This window comes from Equus caballus, chromosome 11 (assembly GCF_041296265.1).
Source record: "Equus caballus isolate H_3958 breed thoroughbred chromosome 11, TB-T2T, whole genome shotgun sequence".
NCBI lineage: Eukaryota > Metazoa > Chordata > Mammalia > Perissodactyla > Equidae > Equus > Equus caballus.
Window position 1 is genome coordinate 24,852,064 of NC_091694.1, and position 24,606 is coordinate 24,876,669.

Below are 24,606 nucleotides of genomic sequence, written 5' to 3' on the forward strand. Positions count from 1 at the left end.
CAGCCAACCCTGGGCCACCGAAGTGGAGTACATGAATTTAACCACTACATCACCAGGCCAGCCCCCAGAACATTTTTTAAATGCCGCAAGAAAAAAAAAATATCATCCAGAATTCTAGGTCCAACTAATATATCCTTAAAAGTGAAGACTAAAGACACTTTCAGATAAACAAAAACAGAAATTTCATCACCAGCAGATAGACATGCACTACAATAAATACTAATAATATGTTAGTTCAAAAGAAGGAATAAGTTTCCTATATTTAAAATTAAGTACAACTTTACCTCTAAGTAGATTCTGACAAGCTGAAGATGCATATTGCAAGCCCTAGAATACTAAAAAAAAAAATGCAAAAAGTTCTAAATAAAAGAAAACAGAGGAATTAAAACTAACAAATATCCAATTTTCAGTTAACCCAAAAGAGGGCAGAAAAGGAGGAACACAGGAAAAAAGGCAAAAACAGAAGAGATGAATAGAAAAACAACATGCTAGATGCAGACCTACGCACCGCTTATTGGGCCATGCTGTTGCAGGATCCCACATACAAAGTGGCGGAAGATGGGCACAGATGTTAGCTCAGGGCCAATCTTCCTCAGCAAAAAAAAAAGAGGAGGATTGGTGATGAATGTTAGCTCAGGGTTAATCTTCCTCAAAAAAACCCACAAAACAAATAAAATTTCAACCCTAAATTCAATCATATTAATAATTGTATTAAATGAAAATAGAGTAAACACTCCAATCAGAAGGCAGAGGCTGTCATACTGGGTGTCTTAGGTCTGTCTATAAGAGATGTCCTTTAAATACAATGAGAAAAATGAGTTGAAAGTAAAAAGATTTAGAGGCAGGCCCGTGGCCCTAAGTTTTCACGCTGTGCTTCGGTGGCCCAGGGCTGTGCTGGTTCAAATCCTGGGTGCGGACCTGGCGCCACTCATCAGGTCATGCTGAGGCAGCATCCCACATACCACGACTAGAAGGACCCACAACTAAAATATACAACTATGTGCTGGAGGGACTTTGGGGAGGAGAAGAAGGAAAAGTGAAATCTTAAAAAAAAAAGAAAGTAAAAGGATTTAAAAACAAAGATATATCATGCATGCACTAGTCACAACCAGCAGGAGTGGTTATATTAATATCAAACAAAATAGATTCTAAGATAAGGAATATTATCCGGGATAAAGAAGATTTTATTTCATGATGATAAAAGGTCACTATCAAAAAGATAAAATGATTTAAAAAGTGTACCTAATAAAAGAGCTTTAAAATACATGAAATAAAAACTGACAGAACAAAATATAGAAATAAACAAATCCACAATTGTGGGTTGAGATGTTAACATCCCTTTCTCAGAAATTAACACAAAAAGGAGACACCAAATTAGTCTGAATATGGAAAATCTGAACAATTATCAACCACAGTGATCTAACTGACACGTACAACACATACTCAACAACCGTATAATACACATTCTTTTCAAGTGAACAGGGAACATCCATTGAGATAAATCATTTGCTAGGCCATAAAATAAGCCTTGATAAATTTTAAAAACACTGAAATTTTACAAAGTATGTACACTAACCACAAAAGAATTAAATTAGAAACTAGTAACAATAAGATATCTAGAAAATTCCTAAATATTTAAAACTTAAACAATACACTTCTAGATAACCCATGGGACAAAAAGGAAATTAGAAAACATTTTAAACTGAATGATAATAAAAATGTAACACACCAAAATTTATGGTATGCAGATAAACTAGTGTTTACAGAGAAATTTATAGTGCTAAACACTTATATTAGAAAGGAAGAAAGGCTTAAAATAAATAATCTAATTTTCCACTTTAAGAGGCTATAAGAAGGTGATTGAATTAAACTAAAAGCTGGTAGAGAGAAGAAAATAATAAAGATAATACTGAAAATCAATGAAATGGAAAATAAACTGTAGAGAAAATCAACAAAGCCTAGCATTGGTTCTTTAATTAATAAAATTGATACACTTGTTGTAAGATCAAGATAAAGAAAGAGGAAACACAAATTACTTTTATCAGCCATGACGGAGCATATCACTATGGATCCTGAAGACATCAAAAGGATAACGGGAAAATCTTAAGTGACCAGAAGAAGTAGCAGTTTGGTTCTTGTTCTAGGTAAGATGGATTAAGTATGTTATATCCTGTCTCTCCCACCGATTGTACCTATAAAACCTGCACGGAATGCATGCATAAAGTAGCTCTTTGAAAATTTTGAAAAGTAAGCAGTAGCAGGCATATTGAGAAAGATGAGAATTCAAAGTACCAGCAAGGCAGCAATGAGTTGACTGTCTTCCTTCCCGCGTCCCCTGACCTGAACTCAAGGCAACTCAAAACTCAGAAGTGGGTACTGGGGAGTAGACAGAGAGATCTCTAGGAGAAACCCTACAGTTTTGGTTCAAAGATCTTTTTTTCTTCTTTTCTTTGCTCCACGCTCTTGAGCCCCCACCTCCATGAAATCCTGACGTAGTGGCAGCAGTGGCAGCAACAGAATCACCAGCCGGCCTGAAAGAACCTGAAGCTCTGAGGGAGAGGAACCTTCCTCTCCAAGTGGAAGAGCTGCGGTCCCAAGAGGGTGGAGTGACCCCCTAATACTTTTTTCTCTCTGTGATCTCCTGCCACTTGACCCTGGAAGTAGGTATAGTCACAGGAAGTGTGCCACAGAACAGGGTAACTAAAGCTCCAGGTTTCAGGCCAGAAGCCTCAAAAAAAAAAAAAAAAAATCAGAATCAGAAAAGATGATACGAGGGAGATTGTGGAGAGGAACGAACTTTGGAAAGTGACTCAACAAAGTGGCTTATGGATTCCTGGGCGCACCCCAGAGCTAGCCATGTGCAACTCTGACCCTAGACAGCTTACCAAAGACTTTGAGAACTGGACTAAGGGACAGATCACCCATGGAAAAGATCTGCCATGTGAACACTAGTCAAAGGAAAGATGCAGGGACTCTGTGAGTATCAGTCAAGGTAGACCGCAGAGCAAAGAATTACAAGTAAGAGAGAGAAAGAGACATCACATGACAATAAAAGGGTCAATTGGCCAAGACATAACAATCCTAAGTGTATATGTAACTAATGACAAAGCTTCAAAATACATGAAGGAAAAGCTACCAGAAATGAAAAGAGAAATAGACAAATTCACAATTATAGTTTGAGTTCAACTTTCCTCTCTCAGTAACTGATAGGACTAGTACACAGGAAATTAACAAAGTTGTAGAAGAACTGAACGACATCATCAACCAAATAGATCTGATTGACCCACTACCCAACAACAGCAAAATACAAATTCTTTTGACAGGCACATGGAACATTCTCCAAAAGAGACCATATCCTGGGTCATAACGTAAACTTTAGCAAATCTAAAAGAACTGAAATCATATAAAGTGTGTTCTCTGACTACATGGAATTAAAGTAGAAACCAGTAACTGGAAAATCTCTAAACAATTGAAACTTAAACACACTTCTAAATAATCCGTAAGTCATAAAGGAAGTCTCAAGTGAAATTAGAAAATATTTTAGACTAAATGAAAATGAAAATACAATACAGTCGTGTACCACAAAATAACACTTTAGCCAACAATGGACCGCGTATACAACAGTAGTCCCATGAGATTAGTACCATATAGCCTAGATGTGCAGTAGGCTAGACCACCTGGGTTTGTGTAAGTGCACGCTATGATGTTTGCACAATGACAAAATTGCCTAATGATGCATTTCTCAGAACATATCCCTGTCGTTAAGTAACCCATGTGTGTATATCAAAATTTGTGGTATATAGGGAAAGCTGTGCTTAGAGAGAAATTTAACATTAAATTTTTATATTAGAAAAGAAGGTCTTAAGCAATAATCTAAGCCTCCTCCTTAAGAAACTAGAAAAAGAAAAGCAAAACAATCAAAAGCAAGCAGAAGGAAAGTAATAATAAGAGCAGAAATCAATGAAATCCAAAAGAGAAAAAGAGAAAAAACAATGAAACCAAAACCCAGTTCTTTGAAAAGATCAATAAATTGATAAACTCCTAGCAACACTTACAAAGAAAACAAAAGGAGTGAAAGAATGAACAAAATATTAATATCAGGAATGAAAGCGAGGGTCTGCAGAGGGACTCTGCAGATATTAAAAGGCTAATAGGGGACTACGAGAAACAACTCTTTATATATAAATCCAACAACTTAGATAAAGTGGACCAATTCCTCAAAAACCACAAACCACCAAAACTCACTCAAAATAAAATACATAACTGTTAAAGAAATTAAATTTGTACTTTAAAAATTCCAAAAAAGAAATCTCCAGGCCCAGACACTTTCACTGGAGAACTCAAGCCAAACATTTAAACAAGAAGTAACGACAATTCTACACCATCTCTTCCAGAAAACAGAAGGCAAGGGAACACTTCTCAATTTATTTTATGGAGCCAACATTATCCTGATATTAAAGACAGACAAAGAAATTAGATAAAAAAAAACTATAGGGCAATATCTCTTATGAACACAGACATAAAAATCCTCAATAAAACCTTAGTAAATTGAGGCCAGCAATGTGTAAAAAGGATACTACACCGTTGCTAAGTGGGTTTATTCCAGGAATGCAAGGCTGCCTTAGTATTTAAAAATCAATCAGTGTAATCCACCATATTAACAGGCTAAAGTAGAAAAACCATATGATCCTATCAATTGATACAAAAAAAAACACTTGACAAAATTCAATATTCATTCATGATTTAAAACAACTCTCAGCAAACTAGCAATAGAAGTGAACTTCTTCAACCTGATAAAGGACGTCTACAAAAACCCTACAGCTAACATCATACTAAATGGTGAAAGACTGAATGTTGCCCCTCTAAGACTGGAAACAGGGCAAGGATGTCTACTCTCTCCAGCCCTATTCAACATTGCACTAGAAATCCTAGACAGTGCAATAAGGTGAGAAAAAGAAATAAAAGGCATAAAAATTGGAAAGAAAGAAGTAAAACTGTCTTTATTTGAAGATGACATAACTGTTTATGATGAAAACCCTAAAGAATCTATAACAACAACAAATACTTACTGGAATTATAAGGCACAGAAGCAATTCAATGAGAAAGGAAAGTCTTTCCAATAAATAGTGCTGGGAATAGATATACATATGGGAAAAACAAACCCTGGTTCCCATCACCTAGCATACTCAAAAATTAATGTGAAATGGATCATGGACCTATACACAAAGCTAAAGGAAGAAAGCTTTTAGAGAAAACCTAGGGGGCTGCCCCATGGCCGTGTGGTTAAGTTCGAGCGCTCTGCTTCAGCGGCCCAGAGTTTTGCTGGTTCGGATCCTGGGCGTGGACAAGGCACCATTCATCAAGTCATGCCGAGGCGGCGTCCCACACAGCACAACCAGAGGGACCTACAACTAGAATATACAACTATGTGCTGGAGGGCTTTGGGGAGAAGAAAAAGAAAATAAAAAGAATAGAAAAAGAAAAAGAAAAAACCTAGGCATCTTTGTGACCTGGGGGTGCATGAAAATTTCTCAGATAGAACACAGAAAGCAATAACCATAAAAGAAAAATTAGTAAATTTGATCAATATTAAAACTTTTCACTAATCAAAAGACTATTAAAAAAAGAATAGGCAAGTTTCAGGATATAACTCAATAGTAAAAAGAGCAATAATCCTATTTTATAAAAGGGAAGGAGGCAAAAACTTGAACAGACTCTCCACAAAGAAAGATATATGAATGGCCAATAAGCACTTGACAACGTACTCAACATGGTTAATCATCAGAGAAATGCAAATGAAACCCACAATGTGAAATCACAACATAGCCATTAGAGTGGCTAAAATTTCAAGCACAGATAACACCAAATATCAGCAAAGATGGAGCAACTGGAATTCTCATTTACAGTTGGCTGAAATGCACAATGATACAATCACTTTAAATAAAGAGTTTGGAGTTTCTTCTAAAGTTATACATAGATCTACCCTTTGACCTAGAAATCCTTTTCCTAGGTAGCTATAAGAGAAATTTAAACATATGTCCATAAAAAAAAATTGCACGGGAATGTTCATAGGAGCTTTAATCACAATAGCAATAAAACAATAATACTAGGAAAAAATCCAAATGTCAATATTATATAGTATAGTCCATACTATATAGTATATCACCTACAGAATATTTAGGTGATACTATATACTATGTACAGGAGAATGATAAACAAACTAGTATATTTGTACAGAGGAATACAATTCAGCAATAAAGACAAACTATTGGTATACCCAACAACATGAATGAATCTCACAGATATAATACTGAGCTAAAGAAGCCAGACACAAAAGAATATATACTATATTATTCCATTTACATAAAATTCTGGAATAGGCAAAACTAAGCTGAAAAAAGTCAGAGTCAGGAGAGTGAATGCCTCAGAGAAGGATGCAGGGGGCGGGGGCAAATGCCTGGGAAAGGACGGGAGGGAACACTTTGAAGATATCAGAAGGTTCTATACCATGATAGGGCTATGGGTTACATGAGTGTATTTATTTGCCAGAATTGTACAGTTAAGATTTGAGTATTTTATTCATTCATTTTGTTTTTTAACGCTAAGTGTTTCTGAATTTGTAGATGCCCTGTAACTCCAAAGATGTCCATTCAGTCATCTTGGACCAAGAATCATTAGGAGATAGAAGTTAATTCAGGTGGCAAAAAACTTTTCAATTATCTCTCAGCATAACTTTTTAAATATTGATTTTGTCACTACATATCAAATTGTACTTTCTTTTTCTATTAAAAAACAAAACTTAAACCAAAACCAAACAATAAAATAAAACAGTGAGTTTAAAAAAAAGACTTTAGCATTTTAATACATATAAATTGAATCTTAAAATGAAAAGAACACACAAGGCTCAATAAGAAAAAAATAGGACATAGAATGAGATAATTCAATCATATTTAAATAAATTTTAAATGTATGCATTTAAAAAATCCCTACTTTGCAAGCAAACATACTAACAAGAGATGGTGGGGGGCTGGCCCACGACCAGGTGGTTAAGTTTGTGCATTCCACTTCAGTGGCCCAGGGTTTCACCCATTTGGATCCTGGGCACAGACCTAGCACTGCTCATTGAGCCATGCTGAGGCAGCGTCCCACACAGCACAACTAGAAGGATCTGCAACTAGAATATATAACTGTGTAGTGCAGGGCTTTGGGGAGGAGGAGGAGGTGAGGGAGGGGGAGGGAGAGGGGAGGAGGGAGGGAGAGGAGGAGGAGGAGGAGGAGGAGGAGGAGGAGGAGAAAGATTGGCAACAGGTGTTAGTTCATGTGTCAATCTTTAAAAAAAATTTTTTTTAGTTAAAAAAATAAAACAAAAACAGAAGATGGTGGATAGGACAATGGGAGGTGAGGACGGGGATAGAGGGCAAAGTAAATAAATAAGACAGGCAAAGGCCTTGAATGAACCAGGCGTGATACAGTGTCCTGAACCAAGGATTTTGATTAAATCAATCTTCTGCACATGAAACCCAAAACAGTAACAACAATAATAATAAAATGTTGCTACCTTATTCTTAAAAATCTCTTTAGAGTTAAGTAGCACTGCTTTAAGTCTTAGGTTAATGAGAAAAGAACAAAGGTAGTTTAAAGAAGTAGCAGTAATGGCCAGTCCTTACTGGCTGCTAGTGGTTAAGTTTGCACACTCCGCTTGGGTGGCCCGGGGTTCGCTGGCCTGGATCCCGGGGGCAGACGCACACACTGCCCATCAAGCCATGCCATGATGAGCATGAGGAAGTTGGCATGGATCTTAGCTCAGAGACAATCTTCCTCACCAAAAAAAGGAAGTAGTAGTAATATTAAAATAATAACTGATGCTTTCTGAGTCCTGTATGTCTAACACCACTCAGCATTTTCATGGATCCTTCCACTTAATCCTCACAGCAATCCACTGGTTGATACTGTTATTAAAACTCCATTTTTTTAGATGGAGAAACTGAGCCTCAAGGAGATTAGAGTGACTTGATGAAAGTCATATATATAATAAAAGGAGACTCCAGGATCCAAACAGAGGCAGCCAGATCCCCAAAGTGTACTCTTTACTCTTTGTGTGTGTATATATGGTTAAAAAAAAAAAAAAAAGGATAAAATCAAGCTACCATCTTAACCATTTTTAAACGTATAGCACAGTCGTGTTAACGATATGCACATTGTTGTGCAACAGATCTCTAGAACCTTTTTAACATGCAAAACTGAAACTCTATACCCCTTAAACAGTTCCCTTTTTCGCCTCCCCACAGGCCCTGGCAAGCACCATTCTACTTTCTATTCCTAAGAGTTTGACTACTCTAGTTACCTCATCTAAGTGAAATCACGCAGTATTTGTCTTTGCATGACTGGCTTATTTGACTTTGAAAAAACATCCATTTAAGTCTTTTGCCCATTTTTTAACTGGGTTATTTGGGGTTTTTTCTTAAGCTGTAAAAGTTCTTCCTATATTCTGGATATTAAGCCCTTATCGGATATACGGTTTGCAAATATTTCCTCCTGGTCCACAGGTCGCCTTTTCACTCTGTGGATTGTTTAAGTTTGATGGAGTCCCACTTATCTATTTTTGTTTTTGTCGCCTGTGCTTTTGGCGTCCTATCCAAGATATCATGGCCACATCCAATGTCATGACGCTCCAAAGCACACTCTCTTAAAGGTGTTCATCAAACTACCGGTTGTAAACCTATTAGTAGGTCACGAAATTAATCTAGTGGGTTGTAACTGGTATTTTTTAAACAATAGAATAGAACACAATAGCACAGAATAGAAAATATCAGATGAGTCACCAGATGTCGTATGGCTAAGCGCTGCTTTAGAAACTTTTCTCCAGTTGTGTGTGTATGTGATGGATTGTGAAATGAAATGGACTTCTACTGTGGGCTATGGTCAGAAATTTGAAAAACACTCCACCACTCTATCCTGCAAGTGGACCAAGCAAAGGCCCGACAATGTTGAAGACATTCCAGGAGTTACAGTAGAGTCATCGCATAGCCCGTGGTGGGCCCAACTGTATGACACAAAAGAACCCGTGCTAGGACTGTCAGTACCACATTCATGTGGTGACTTCCTTTCTGCAAAAACAGAAAATTAACTGTCACATTAAAGTAATTTTTTATGTGAATTTTATTGGCATGTTTTGTTTTGGTTTAGTTTTGTAGCTGCATAAGACCCATAAGTATAAAGATTTTATGCTTGCATATATTTATAAAAATAATTTAAGTCTACAGTGGGGATCGGAAAGAGTTTTCTTTCCTTCACAAGGTGTCCATACATCAATGGAGTTTGAGAAACACTGTTTAGGTGCTGGACTGGGTTCAATAGTGTCCCCCATGCAAATTCATGTACACCTACAGTCTCAGAATGTGACCTTATTTGGAAAGAAGGTCTTTCCAGATATAACTATTCAAGTTAAAATGAGGTCATACTGGATTAGCATGAGCCCTAAATCCAGTGACTAGTGTCCTTATGAGAAGGTCGTGTGAACACTCAGAGAAGAAACACAAGGATGAAGTCCATGGACATGGGGGCAGAGAGTGGGGTTAGGCTGCCTCGAGCCAAGGAACGCCAAGGATTTTGTCAGCAACTACCAGAATCTAGCAAGAAGCAAGGAAGGCTCCTTCCTCGAGAGTCTTCAGATGGAGCCTGGCCCTGCAGACACCTTGTTTGCAGACTTCTAGCCTCCAGAACTGTGAGAGAATAAATTTGTGTTTTAAGCCACCAAGTTTGTGGTGACTTGTGACAGCAGCCTTAGAAAACTAATACAACAGGTGGTAACCTGCCTAAAAAGAGGGGATGCATGAGGTGGCCCTTCTAAGAGCCCTCAAAGGATAGGTCTGTACTCCTAGCAGGAATGCCACTCTACAACTTGGGCTTCACAAGGCGGGAAATCGAGGCCCAGGGAGGTTAAGTGGCTTACTCAACAGGCCATAGCAAGTCATGGGCAGAGAAGGGACCATAAAGCAAGGCTCCCCCCACTGCCTCCTGAGCTCAGCCCTCTGGGAAGGTAGATGGCTCTACTTACCCCGGTGACCGTGAATATGTTCACTGCAGACTTGGCTTCCTTAACTGTGGAGATGGGTTCATTGAGCTCCAGCCTGGAGCAGCTGACGAGGCTTGCATTGCTCAGGTCGGGTGCAGAGCTGTAAGGCCTCACAGAGGTAGGCTTGTGGGGAACAGTGTCAGCCTCCTTCTTGGGGGCCTGCTGGTCAAGGCTGCTGTCTGTCTCATTTTTCTTTGCATCCCTGACAGTCAAGAGCAAGTCAGGCGTGCAGGACACTACTGTCAATGGCTGGAGGTACTAAGAAGGAGGAAACCAAACACAAAGTCTGTAGGAACCGAGCTCCGTCCACTTCCAGATTCATCTGCACCCAAGGGTAGGTGCAAAGGAGATGAGGAGAAGGAAAGCAATTGGTATCAAAGTCTCTCTAATCCGGGGCTCTTAACTTGGGGTTCATGGACCCCTAAAAGGCTCATGGATGGTTTGATGGGGTCTTGGAGCCACTTGAAACTGCAGTTTTAAAAGTATATCTTTCTGTACTATATGGCAAGAGATCCCATAGCTTTTATGAGATTCTCAAAAGGTCTATGGCCCTAACAAAGTTATAAAAAAACAAAACAAAAACTAATCTGCTCTAATCCTGTCCCTTTAGGTGAGTGTTTGAGAAAGAGGAGATGGACTGAAAAGTCAACTGAACCTTTCCACAGAGCTGGAAGAGAGAGCTAGGCAGAGAGGAGAACGCAAAGATTCAGATCGTAAGACAACTGAACAGCTGGCCCACAGCCTTGGGCTGGTCCACACTTGAGCAGAGAGCAGGCTGGAAGGACCCAGCTGTGGTCAATCGCCCCACGTAAGGTCCTAAAGGTCCTGCCTCCCAGAAGCTCTTCCCTGTGGCCTCCTCTCTCAGCTATGTCCCTGGCCTGTTAGAGGAGGGCATTCTAACCCAAACTGGAGTTGGGGACCATGAGTTCATGCGGTCCCGGAGCCTGGTCCCTACATGGGGATCGTGCTGGGCCTCCCAGCTGCTTTTACTCCTGCGAGAGGAAGCAAGAATGACAGACCAGTGACAGTCCTCTCTGCCCGAATAGAAGGATGCTCTGAAGGACACCAGACTCCTTGGGGCTTTCCCCTCCTGGGGCCCAGCCCTCCGTGCAGCCCCATTTCTTCAGTGTGTCTGGGCTCTGAGCAAGGGTCTCCTCAGCAGCCCCCCACGGATTGGCCCCAGCCGGGGAAGGGTGCCGGGCATGTGTGCTCCCCTCCCTTCCACGTTTACTTGTTTGGAGGCGTGGGTTGTGGCGGCTTTGCATTTCTGCTGTTGTTTCTGTGGCCAGTTCCTCCCGCTCTTGCCTCTCGCTGGCTCGCCTGATGATTCCCCCTGCATCTCTGCTGTCTTCTCTTTCGTTTGGAGGGATTTTTTCTCCTCTTTTAGTCTCAGCTCCTGGATCAGCTGCCTGCTCACGGAGGAACAGTGAGTGTCACGTGGGTTAGAGATGGGCTGCGAAAGCGGGTATTTTCCTTGAGGGGAGGACAAGACTGGGCAAAAAGGCAAGTTCTCTGCGTTCCCTCCCCAAGCGTCCAGTCTGCATAAATGATTGAAGGTCACAGGGCGGGATGTGGAAGGGAAAGTCATCCCTCCAGCCATGCGCATTCTCAGCCTGGGGAATAGCATCCGAGGAGAGATGTGCAGAAAGGGGGCTACACCCCACCCCACCACACCCCTCTCCCTCTCCACTTCACAGGAGGCCCGATCCCGCACACGGCAGGGGCTGGGGAGAGGATCTGAGTAGCAGAGCAAAGGCAGGGGCTCCCGTGTTGGACTGCTTCATATGCTAGGCCTCTCTGGGCAATGGCGTAGCTGTATTAACGCAGTGGCCTGAGTCCGGAGACAGGGCTTCTAGTCCCTCTTCTGTCGTTATGGCTCTCAGATCCCTTCTCTGCTCTGACTGTCCCTTCCATAAAATGAGGTGGGGCGATCAGACTGGGGCGGATGAGTCCCTTCCAGCTCTTCGACCTCACCCCTCTGTGACTCCAGGAGGCAGCTCTGAGGGGCTGGACATTCCGGAGTGTAACGGGGATGCCTGTCTCAGGCACGAGTTTCTGGACACAGCCACACATCTACTTAATGACACCCCATGCCAGGGAAGCCCATGATTCCTGGTCCTTGTGAGACTGAGGCAAATGTTCCCGTGGCAACTTCAAGGTTGGGGACTGAAGCTGAGACCCTCCCCAGCGCCCCAGGCCAGTCACCCAGCAGGTCAAGCACAATCCCCCCAGCCAGCCCACCCACCTCACCCTGGGAGCCTTCCTACCGGGCGTACAGCTCCCGAGCCCTCGAGGCGACAGTGTTCTGGAAGAGGGAGCTGTTGTCCTGGAAAAACTTCTCGTACTTCTCCGAATTCGGACTGGGGTAAATCAGGCGGAACCCTCCACAGTTTGCCTTCTCATATTTCTCAGTTTTCTCTAGACGCAAGGCCTGAAAACCCTTGACTTCCTCGATCCTGTTGAGGAGCAGAACACAGCGCTGCAGTTAGCTTTCCTTGGGACAAAGCTTGGAAGGCACTTGGCCGAGTTGCATGTCATCTAGGGCCAGACGGAGGCCTTGCACACGACAATGGTCAGTCAGTATTTCCTAAATCAACACATGAATGTCTCCCTGAAAGGAGACTCTAGTCCTGCCGGGACAGCGAGTGTCATAATGTACTAGGAGCTCGTTAGAAGAGTCTTTTCTGACAGCACAGGTTCTCTCCTGTTACAAGTAACGCCCATTTCCCTCTCGGCTTAGTTCTGCCCAGGCAGACTGTCGCCGCTTTCCCCATCACAGCACCTCTTGCCCTTCTCCGGAGAAGAGCAGCTTGTGTTTTTCTAAATCTGAGGGCTTCTTGGATGAGCTTGAGGAGCTTGAGGAGGTTTATGAGCTGTGCTGATCTCACTCTTCCTCACAGCCCCCTGGGGAGCTGGAGGTCAGGAAGGGAGGAGTGATAAGCCCCTCTTACAGCAGGGAAACCAAGAGCTGCTGAGCTATCCCGGGCCAGGGCCTGATGAGGAGACTGAGTCAGAGGAGCACCCTGGCTGCTCCTTCACTGACGCTGCCTCCTCCTCGAGGGGTTGAGAGAAAGCTGGCACAGTGGAAGGCATCCTGGAATCCCAGGCGGCACACCCACTGGGCTCTGGGTCCAGACCTGCCACTTACCGGAGAGGTGACCTTGTATAAGTCAGTTTCCCTTTCAGAGCTTTGGTCTCCTTGGCTCCAAGAACAGAACCATACAGTACTCCATGCTACCCGCCTACCACCCTCCTTACAGGGAAGACAGTACCCACGAAAGCGCTCTGAGAAACACAGAGCCATCCAAAGACAGATGCTATTGTCCCAGTTCCAGGAGCTCAATCCCGAAGGATCAGGCTGGCTCTGCTCATGAGGAGGGCACAGGGCTGCAGTGGGATCTGAAAAGCAACAAGCCATCTCCTTGACCAACTTCAGAGTCTTCTGGCACTAGAATCACCCTCGGAACCAAAGCCCCTGTTAAAAGGCAAGTGCTGCCCAGCGGGAAACAGGAGACGTCGGTGCCTCCAACACAGTAACACAGGGCAGGACAGACAAATCTTTCTTTTTGTAAAAAAAAAAAGAAGAAGAAGGGCTTTTATTTTTATATTGATAATCCCTGAATCTTCATATGATATTAATCAACTCATATCCATTATATATAGTTATGTCTATAACTTCATCTCCTATTTTTAGGAACAAAGGAATAGTCACAGTGAAGTTGTCCACATTCTGCAAATATAAACTAATTTTCAAAATAGGATGGTGATAATCACTTGTTAGAACTGATCCCCTCCTCACCAACTCCAGGCAAGATTCATTTTTTTCCCTTTAGAGAAAGTGGTAAACTTTATTGAGAGAAATGTAACAGTCAAACATCCAACAGAACAACAGTTTGCATGGTTTCAGCTTGTCTTTGTTCAAACCTTTCGTTGCCCTTCACCCATAAGGTGAATGTCACAGCTGGAAACATTACTTGGCAGGATTTTATTCAGATTACGTTAAAGGCATACAAAGGACGCTAGAGTTTTAGGTTTATAAGATAGACTTCTAAGCATATATTTTACCAATATTTTTCAAACATACCACTCCTTCTACTGGTACAAGGAAACAAAAAGACTGTTCAAGTTCCAAACACTTTAAATTAACTGAACCTATTAAAAGGTAGTTTTAAATGGAAAGCAAAAATTGTCTATACTTTTACGAAAAATCCAAACACCTGCCAAAAAAACCTAAGACACAAAAGAAATTTACAAAAAAAGTATCTTTTAAACGCTTTGACTTGAAATGATACTCTGAACATAAAATAGCTAAGACAGTAATGTCATATTTGTTACTGCTTAATGAAGTAAACAGAAAGCCTAGTAGTACATTTGTTTCTTCTCGAACATGCAGAAGTGCAAAAATATTTCTTTGGGCTAGTTTAGGTTTGATGTCATAGTTTAAGTAGGGTAATCATGTGTCCCCATTCTGTCCTGTAGTCCTAGTTTAATTATGAATAATGCCTTTTTTCACACCAGGCAAGATTCTTTTTTTTTCTTTTTGAGGAAGATTAGCCCTGAACTAACATCTGCCGCAAATCCTCCTCTTTTTGCCGAGGAAGACTGGCCCTGAGCTAACATCTGTGCCCATCTTCCTCTACTTTATATGTGGGACGCCTACGACAGCATGGCATTCCAAGCAGTGCCATGTCCACACCCGGGATCTGAACCGGCAAACCCCGGGCTGCCAAAGCAGAATGTGCGCACTTAACCACTACGCCACCGGGCCAGCCCCTAGGCAAGATTCTTAATAGTCTCTAACACAAATTATAGCACCAAGCACTAGGCTAAGTTTTTTATACACATTTTTACACATTTATATACATTATACACATTTATACACACATTTTATACAAATTTTATACATAATCTTCCAACAGCCTTATGTCTCATTAGCTCCATTCCACAGAAGGAACACTGAGGCTCAGAGAAGTGACATAAAGACCACATAACTAGTAGGCTGTCAAGTCATAACTTGAACCAGGACAAGCCAGTCTTACTGGGGGGAGGGAAGTCATAAAGAATGGGGTCCCCGGGGTATGGAGGTGCTACTGTACCTGGTCTCCCGAGAACGACATTGCTGCAGGAACCGCCCCCGTTGTCTCTCCTCCTCCAAGACTTTCTTTTTGTCACAGCTTCCCAAGTTGATCAGAACCAAGGTGTCATACAGCAGACTGTCCTTCACCTCTCTGTCCAAGCAGGAGTCGGTGGAGAAGCTTGGGGAGTGGTTGACCTGTGAGGGCAAGAAGGCAGCTGGGACTGGGCTGTCCAGAGTGAAGGCAGAGAGTGAGGCAAAAATGCCACCTCCAGGGAGTCACCTCAGCCCACCTTGGGGCCCTGGCTACCAAGATGAGTGGAAGGGAGAGGGAGAGAAGGTCTGTTCTGGAGCCACAGTGAGGAAAGGAGGAAGTGGAAACCCCTCTAGTTTAACCAGCTTTCATTCCAGTCCTTTCTTCTTGAGAAGCATCAGAGGGTACCCTGTCTTTGGTTTGCCCTCCATCTGGTGTCAATGTTCTCTCATGTGCACTGCGCATTCCACAGAGCAGATGGAATGGGGCAGGCCGAAGGGCCGGGCTGGGAGGGAGGGAGGGAGTAGAAAGGAGTGATGCATTTCGAATCCTGACCAGGGTTGAGGGGGAGGCAGCTGGGAGGAGAGAAAGGACTCATTCCCGCTCACAGAAAAGCCCTTATTGTTCAGAGGCACTGTGTGATATTTGAAGATTTCTAGCAGTTTCTGAAGGCTTGCTCCTGATGGGCTTATTCTGCTCTTTGGGTGAGAGCTCCAAACAGCCATATTCTCCTTCCCACCTACACCTGGGAACGAGGGCTGGGAATGGAGGAGAGGCAGGGCCCCCGGAGTCTGATCTATAATTCTGGTTTCTCTGATCTGAAGGCTGACTGTGTCAGGGCAGCTGTCGCTAGCACCTTTGACTTGTGCCTCACAGCCCCACCCGGCACCTGCGCTCTCTGTGTGCATACTGAACGGCCACTTGAGAGGGCTGCTGAGCACAAGACCAATTGTGAAGAGAGGCAACCACCAATGACCCCATTCCAGGAGACGACTCCGTTACAAAATGTAGAGCTGATTCTTTAGAATCACTCTGTGCCTGAGATCAGAGTTTTCAAGTCTGGGTGGACCTCCAGAAGGCACAAGGAATTCTCTAATTCCTGGCCATCTACCCCCCTCTGGTGGCCACTTTTCAGCTAAGGGAGAAGCCCCAGGCAGCAGGCACGGTGGGAGGAACTGGCACAGGAAGTTGATTAAAAGGCTCTAGCTGAGCCGGGAGGGCGGAGGGATGAGCCCGAAGCTGGCTGACCTCAGTAACAGGGCCCAGTGTTCCCCACTCGCTGCAACCTCCTTACCTCCAGCAGCCAGGGCTTGAGTTTGTGGTCCAACAAAATGTCGAAGCCCAGGATTTCAAAGCAGGCGCTGTTGAGGGTGTGGTTGGGGAAGCACGTTTGGTAGTTATGCTTGATGATGGGGTGGGCCGAGATGATCGTCTTGATGATGACGTCCTCAATATCTCTCCATATCTGCTGCACGTTGTAGCCATGGCTCTCCATGTACAGGTTGAAGGTGGAGAGCTTCCTGGAAGGGAACCACAGACCATGACGCAGGGCAGCTCCCCTTTGGTCATCTAAGGCCATGACATACTGGAAACCAGAAACTTCTGGAGAAGATAAGGCCCCAGAGCCAGTGGGGATGGACACCCAGGAGTCAGGGTGACACCAGGGCTGTGTCATCTCAGGAAGGACCTGCAAGAGCTGCAGGGCCACACTCCTCAAGCCTCCACAGCCCTGGAGTGGGTGCAGATATAATGACATGTCAGCCCTGGCTGGGGCCCTCTCACTGTGACCCACAAAACACCCCAGACCTGGGGCAGCTATTTGCTATCCCAGGTGGAAAGCTTAATGGGTGCATAAAAGAGTAAAAATTCAACACCTTCCATCATGCTTTTGCTTTGGTGGCAATGGTTTCTCAGCCTGTGGTGTTCATTAGAAGCACTTAGGGAGCCTTTTAAGAACACCAGTACTGGGGTCCCACCTCAGCCATCCAAGGGGATTCTGGGGACACTAAAGACAGAGAAATTCTGTTTTTAGGGCTGCCCACAGGGAAAAGGCAGCCCCAGGGCATTTCTGCAAATAGAGTTACCAGCTGTCCCAGGCAAACTGGGACAGCCCTGATTTTAGAAGTGAAAGTCCCACATCCCAGGAAACCCCTCGGTCACAGCCTGGTCACCAGATCACAGAGATCAGAGGATGTCTACCCCATGTGGAGAGGTGCATGAGGAAACAACTGAGGGGATGCTCCGGGCAGCTCCAAGCTGGGCAGAACAGAGAGAGAGGGTGAATCTGACAGGCCCAAGAGGGCACGTGAGACAGACACACACCCTCTCAGACACACATCCATGAGCACAGATAGCCAAGGTGGGAAGTAGAAATACAGGAGGAGGAGACGCAGGGGAGTGAAGAGCAAAGAGGCTAATGAGAAGACAAGTGACATGGCTTATCCAGGCAGTTCAAAGAGCTCACTGGAGGGGCCGGCCCGGTGGCATAGTGATAAAGATCAGTGCACTCTGCTCTGGCAGCCCAGGTTTGCGGGTTCAGATCCTGGGCATGGACCTACCCCACTCATCAGCCATGCTGTGGTGGCGACCCACGTACAAAATAGAGGAAGATCAGCACAGATGTTAGCTCAGGGCTAATCTTCCTCAAGTGAAAAAAAAAAAAAGAGGAAGATTGGCAACAGATATTAGCTCAGGGCGAATCTTCCTCAGCAAAAACACCAAAAAACAAACAAAAAAGAGAGCTCCCTGGACCCCAGCCAATGGAGCCATAAAGGAGGAATCAGGGTCAGCCAGCCAGCGCACATTTGCTAAGGGCCTGCTGTGCAAGCATGCAAAGCTGATGCAATGATGGGATCCCAAGAAACTGCCACCTCTGTCACGGGAAACCTGAGGACCATTTGGGGAGTCAACACACATATGAAACAACCAGGGATGCGTTTATATAAAGACAGATAAGCAAAGGCCACTCAGTGAAGAGGCTCACCTTGTCTACCTGCCATTACCGGGGAATGGAGTGTGGCACATAAATGAATTTTCCAGATTGTATGAAGCCAGTCCTTTCAAGCGCAAAAAAAAATGTATTTAATTTGTCTAATTGGGAAATAAATTTTCCCGAAATAGATTAAACACTTCCCTGCCTTCTTATAACAGATGTTACCAATTATAATGTAACCTCTTCTTGATGACTCAGGCACGTCACAATGAAGATCCATTATTGTGTGATTTTGTAACACCCAGCGGTTAGTCAGTTCAATTTAACACACCAGCTATGTGCCAGGCACCCTGAAAGATGAAGGGGACCTGGTCTCTGCCCCAGAGGCAGGACAGGTTTCCAGTTTTTCTGTCTTCTCCTCCACTGGTCCTACTGAGTTTGAAGTCTGGTGGGGGATTTACTGCGGGGGGAAGTTGACCTCAAGTTGGGGGAAGTTGAGGACAGGTGAGGCAGTCAGTATGAAAAGCAGATTGTCTCAAAAGACAGGGAAGCAGAAGAAGAGGAAAGGTGAAAGGAAAAGGGAGGAGAAGGAGAGGGCTCTGCCTGGCAACATGGAAAGTACCCAGAAGGCCAGGGTACCATTCTAACCCTCAAGGAACTTAAGTACAGTTGGGGACACAGGACAAACACGTGCACCAAGCAAAGAACAGTTATGGGTTATGGCTGATGTTGACTGTAAGGGTGGTGGCAACCCAGAGATGGAAAGGTTACTGTGGGTGGTCAGACTCAGATTCCACAGGCTGGCCCTTAGAGATGGGAGCCAATCCTCTCATCTGACAGGTGAGGAGACAGAGGCCCACAGAGGAGATGGGTCTCACCCACATCGCAGTGGTTATGTGGCTGGACCAGAACCTAGAACCAGATCAGAGAGGGGAACGCGGAAGCTTAGTAGACAGACGGGCCTTCAAGGATGCTCTCCCATGTTTTCCATGGAAGCTGAGCAAAGACAGAGAGGTGGGAATGAGCAAGGCCCGTATATGGGATGTGAGCAAAAGTGTCCCGGTAGAAGACCAGCGAGTGAATAGCACAGGCAGTATGGCCTAGGGGTTGAGGGCATGGACTCGGGAGTTTTAATTCCAGCCCTACCACTTCCTAGCTGTGTGACCTCGAGCAAGTTACTTAACCTTTTACACCTGTTTCCTAATATATGAAATCGGGATGAAAATAATAATGCCTACTTTACATTGTTGTTGTGAGGATTAAATGGGTGGAGATATGTAAATTTCTTAGGGCAGAGCCTGGCACATAGCATGTGCTCAACAAATAAAATATTGGCTGTTAGTGTAGCAGTAACTACAGTGGAAAGTGGGGTCTGGTCAAATTATGGTAGATTGAGCAGAAGAGTTTGAACTTGACGCTCCAGGCACCTGCGAGGCACACTGGCTACCTGAGAGTGGAAGTAATGAGAATACAGAAGGTGTAATAATAACAGCATCCACTTGCATGGGGGTTATTGCTTTTGAAGCCCATTCTACACATCATCTCAATAGGTCCTTACGGCCTATCTGTGAGGCTGCCAGCCAGTATTCATATTTTTACCGTGTCATTTCAGAGATGAGAAAATGGGGGTACAGAGAGGTTAAGCAGAGGTGCCTGGAGCTAGAGAGTAGAGAGAGGAGGCCAATGCAACCATTGGGTCTGAGGCTGAAGTGAGGGCTGGACCTGGTGGAAGGGAAGAGACACAGGGACACTTGAAGAAGGAACCTTCAGGATTCAATGACTCAGTGGAAAAGTAAACACCCAAGATGACACCAAACTCTGATCCTGCAGATTAGAAGGTAGAGATGGGGAAGTCAGGCAGGGGTCTAAGTTTGGAATGCTGGAGTGGAAGCAAAGAGAGAGAACACATCCATGGTGGGAAATGTTGAGTTGAAGGCAACAAGGAGATGTGCAGGTGCAGCTCAAGAGAAATGGGTCTGGAGCTCAGGGGAGAGAGGCTGAGCCAGGCGAGGGCAGGGTGGAGGCTGGGGAGCAGAAGACTGCATCAGCAGAGAGGGGGGTGGAGAAGAGCAGAGGGGTGAGGCCAGACCTGGGGTGAGAGAGAGGCGAGAAGGAAGAGGAAGAAGGGGGGATGGAGCGTGGCCGAACAATACTCCACACCCTCACCTTAGTCCTGGCACCTCATAGCATCTCTCTATCATGGCATGAGGGGCCAAAGCCTGTTGTTGGGGTGTCAGTTCTCATAAGAGGAGAGAAATGAGGCCCCTTTGATTGCATGTCCTTAAACTAAGGAAAAATAACAGTGACGACAAGCACTGTCTGTGCGGCTATCTTAGGTCATTTGAGCCTCCCTGTGACCCTATGACGTGAGGGCATGGCATGAGGGCATGGCCGGACAGGGCAGGGCAGGGTGTCTCATTGTCCTCATTTTACAGGCCAAGACATGGAGGTTCGGAGAGGTGGAGGGACTTGCCCAAGTCTACTCAGCTGGCAGGAGTCAGAGCTGGGACTAGAAGCCAGGCCTCGCTGAGCACCGACACTCAACTGGCGACACGGCAGGAGGCTCAGTTGGAGCCTGCAGTCCAGGTGGGGAGAAGAGGAGGTGGGAGAGCTTCATGCCAGACAGGTGGCTGGCACCCTCTGAGAAAAGGGAGATAGTCTCCTCCCAGCCCAACAAGTCCCCCTCAAACAGCCTTGACCTAGTGATTTTCCATTTGCTTTTTGGAGCTCTGCCACCGAGGAAGTCATGAAATTTCACGTGCCTCTCTGATGCTCTGAAGCCAAACAGATTGCCTATTTATCAGTTCTTTGAAGCCCAGTGCAGGAGAAGGAGCATGCGCCTTAGAATCTGCAGACCTCCCTTCTCTTCCTGCTCTAGCATTTATAGCCGTGTGACCTTGGGCAACTTAACCTCTCAGACGCTCGGTTTTCTCATCTGTGAAATGGACATGGCACTTAACTCATATTTCTCCATCCACAGAGAGTAGATTACAATGCCTGTGCCACAGTGTCGTCAAAATTCGATGAAAAAAAAAAATGCACACAAAGCACCCATCACGGGCCCCCACACCCAGGAGGCCTCCACAAATACTTCCTGTCCCTTTCCCCTTTGGCCTGATCGTGTTCACATTCTTCAGTCCCTTTTTGTCTTAAAACTCAAATGAGACAGGATTAGACAACAACACGAATGTAGAAACCACTTGGGAAGATACTCATGTGATCCTCTCGCTTTCCCCTCTTCTTCTGGGGAATCTTAAAGGCAGCTAGCCACATGTCATGTACACCAGGGCATCGTGACACATCATTTGAGAATCTCTGTTGAAGCAACACCCTGGGGAACCACAGTCCAAGGACCAATTGCCTGGCACGTCCTCCTCCCGTGGGAGGCTAGCAATCAATAACTATCTGCTGGTTTGGAAATGTCGGAAGGGTCAACTGAAATCGGCGTATGTTTTGGTGTGTGTGTGTATCCTGCTGGGGAAACAGCGCATGTTTATCGCTCCTCCTCCTAACCTCCTAGGGTTTACAATGTGGCCTTCTTTTAATGATTAACAGCCAGAGGGCAGAGACTAAGGAGTCTGTTCTGGGTTTAGAGGCAAAGAAATATTTTCTGAGACCATGTGACCCAAGATGGAAACACTGATGGGGACGGACAGGGCCTGAGTAGAATCCTGGAGAGCAGCTCTGAGACCAGCAGGGAGAGGAAAGAAAAGTGGAGCCGCTTCCTCACCTCTTGCTGCCAGAGTGAGCATCTCGAATGAAATTGGAACTGTGCTTGTTGATGGAATAATTAGTCAGGTGCATGCAGACATCGTCCTGGGAAAGAAACACAAGTCTGTGTAGTCAGGAGGAAGGGCAGGCCTCCCACTTCCTCTCTGTGCCCTCCCACTGCCTCTGGGGCTTAGAGATGGGAAAGAAAGGGGAAGTCTGAGGGCTTACTTAAACTGGCCAAACAGGAAATAAGAAGAGGTATCGTACAGCTTGGAGTAGAACAGCCTCTACCTTCTCCGGAGATTGACACTCCTCCGTGGTGTCCTGCCTGAGGGACACTTCAGGAGTCCTGGGGGCTGGGGGTGTGGGGAGAGGGCTGGGCACTCGCCCACTGCCTTCTCTCCTACCACAGAATTATGGCACTGGCTTGGCAGCCAGGCAGACCTGGCCACAAGTCCCAGCCTCACCTCTTCCTAGTTCTGTGACCTTGGACAAGTGCCTTAAACTCTCTGGGTTTTAATTTCCTCATCTGTAAAGTGGAGATGACAATCCCTATTGCTGAGGGCTCCTGGGAGGGCTGAACAAAAGAACGTATGCAACCTGGCACAGAGTACGTGTGTAGCAAATGACAGTCACATCCACAAGGGCTTGAGAATGCAGATTTAACTGGGATTTTTTATCATGCTAAGGGAGGAGGGGGAGGTGGCATGTCCCCTGAGCTCACCAGGTTGTCTGTGCAAGGGAGGGAGTAAGAGGTCGTGGCGAAGCGGGCCAGTCCTTCATTGTACGCAAAAATTCTGAGGGGGTCACAGGACGTCATCAGCACATAAATCCGTAGGTCAAACTTGAAGCCATCAATGATGAAGGGCTGGGAGGAGAGAGCGGAAGTCACCGAAGCATCAAGATCATCAGTGCCCCATCTTGTTTTCCTGGGGCCAGCCCAACATTGCCTGGTGTTACCAAGTGCACGCTTGGCCACAGTTGGGGAGGGGTACAAGGGGATTTGGGCTCTGTGACCTGCTACGTGACCTTGTGGAAGTCACTAAACCACACTGTGCCTCAGTTTCTTGTCAAATGGCACCAGTATCCACCTCCAAGAGATGTCCTGGCAACTAAACAAAATAGCATTAAAAAGTCCTGTGATGAAGGACCTGTTGTCGCCATCTGGAGCTATGTTATTGCTGCACTGCTGCAAGAGTTCTCCTTGCAGTGCTGACATGCGCGGCTGGCCAGTCCTTCCCCTCCATGCACACGTCTAGAGGGCTCCCTCCCTGCAGTAGGCTATACCACTGTGACCTCTGACCTCTAGTCATGGAGTGAAACTGGTTACCATCGTCTCTCCAGGATCACTCCCGTCTCCCCAAGGAGGTAGATCCTCCACAGACCAAAGGTGCCCTCCCAGCTGTCGTCTGTTACAGGGAAGGGGCCAGCCTGGTAGGGCTATACCAACTGACAAGGATGTAAGAGCAAGGGATGCTCTTGCCCAGGCACGTATCACATCCCTGGTCAGAAGGCTTGGTCTGACAAAGTCACAGCAGGAGACAGCACCCGGCTTCACCCCCACCCCACCCTCCATTCCCTCATTTCACGTTAGGTCCAGTGGAGCTGCAGCCTGAAGTTGCCATGGGCAATAAATAAATAATCGCAATGAGCAAGTACCTTTGAAATATAGAGCTGACAGATCATATCCTCCCCTGGTTTGATTTCTTTCACCGTCCGGGTGATGAATATACCTCTCCCTTGGCAGCCCGAATCCGGCTTACAAATGTATGTCCTATTTTTTCTTGACCTGCTGTAATTCTGCAAATCTCCCCAGCTACCAGAGCAGGGAGGGAACAAGATACACCTTTAGCTGAGGAGCCGTGAAAAGGAAGGCTAGCTCTCTCTCTCTATATATATATAAAGCTATCTAATGTGACAAAAGCCCTGGAGTTGACAGACAGATGCCCAGAGGTGTCATTATGGGAGAGACAGGAGAGCACACACAGTGGAGGGAGGGTGGGCTTTTGAGAGAATTCAGAGCTGGATTTAAACCCAGGCAACACCACTTACCAGCTGTGTAACTCTTTGCAAGGATTTAAACTCTCTAAGCCTCAATTCCATCATCTACGCAATGAGGATAACGACCCCTAATGCAGGCAAGGCGCTGCCACATGGCTGCACACCCCATAAAGGTGGCCGTGATCTGAGTAGTTTGGCGGTCTGAGTTTGCAGATAGATTTGGGGTTCTCGATCTGGCTCAAGCTCTGACAAATGATGTGACCTTGGGTCAGTCTCTCTTCCCTCACTCTGGGCTTCAGCTCTTCCTCTGTAACACCTCTACTCCAGCCAGAGTGTGAGAGGGCAAATACTATCTTTGAATGTACTTTGAAGAAAGTATATTCAGAAGAAAGAAAGAAACCAACTTAACGGATTATAAATCTCAGTCTTGCTATACTTCTCATTTTGCTCAAAGGAAACTTGTGACCACTGGAGAAGTCATTTATCTGCAAAGTTCTTTGGTGGCCATGAAATCTGGAGGTGCCTGTTGACCTGAGGGTAAACACATTTCCTTTTAAGTTGCTGCTAAGCCCCGAAAGTTATTCCAGACAAATAGGAAAAGTGAGCAACCCTGGACCTCTTGGTCCAGGAACCTGTTGGTTCTGGAAAGCACTAGGTGGGGAGGGGAGAGTGGAATTCCTCTGGGGCCCTTGCCTTGTAAGCATAAATCTGATGGTGACACTTCTCTGCCCCCCTCCACCTCATCTCAAACGCCAGTTTGTACCAGGTCATGTTCAGGT

General features: G+C 45.1%; 1 protein-coding gene and 1 long non-coding RNA gene across 9 annotated transcripts in view; one reads left to right on the forward strand and one right to left on the reverse strand.

The window, feature by feature from the left end:
* TTLL6 (tubulin tyrosine ligase like 6) overlaps positions 1-24,606 on the reverse strand; it is a 47,431-nt gene that overhangs the window by 11,283 nt on the left and 11,542 nt on the right. For all 8 annotated transcript variants that reach the window (XR_011422937.1, XM_070226254.1, XM_070226255.1 and 5 more), the window contains 8 exons: positions 23,486-23,642; positions 22,551-22,694; positions 21,846-21,931; positions 16,478-16,703; positions 15,172-15,347; positions 12,343-12,531; positions 11,307-11,484; positions 10,058-10,333 (listed from right to left, as the gene is read on the reverse strand). Coding sequence is in view for 7 of the 8 variants with exons in the window: in XM_070226254.1 (XP_070082355.1) it covers positions 10,058-10,333; positions 11,307-11,484; positions 12,343-12,531; positions 15,172-15,347; positions 16,478-16,703; positions 21,846-21,931; positions 22,551-22,694; positions 23,486-23,642 (1,432 nt within the window). In the remaining variant the exon portion in view is untranslated. The remainder of the gene's footprint in view (positions 1-10,057; positions 10,334-11,306; positions 11,485-12,342; positions 12,532-15,171; positions 15,348-16,477; positions 16,704-21,845; positions 21,932-22,550; positions 22,695-23,485; positions 23,643-24,606) is intronic.
* LOC138916148 (uncharacterized) lies at positions 10,284-22,976 on the forward strand. Its single transcript, XR_011422942.1, has 4 exons — positions 10,284-10,409; positions 10,686-12,647; positions 13,405-13,560; positions 20,551-22,976. It is a non-coding gene; the product is annotated as an uncharacterized lncRNA (long non-coding RNA).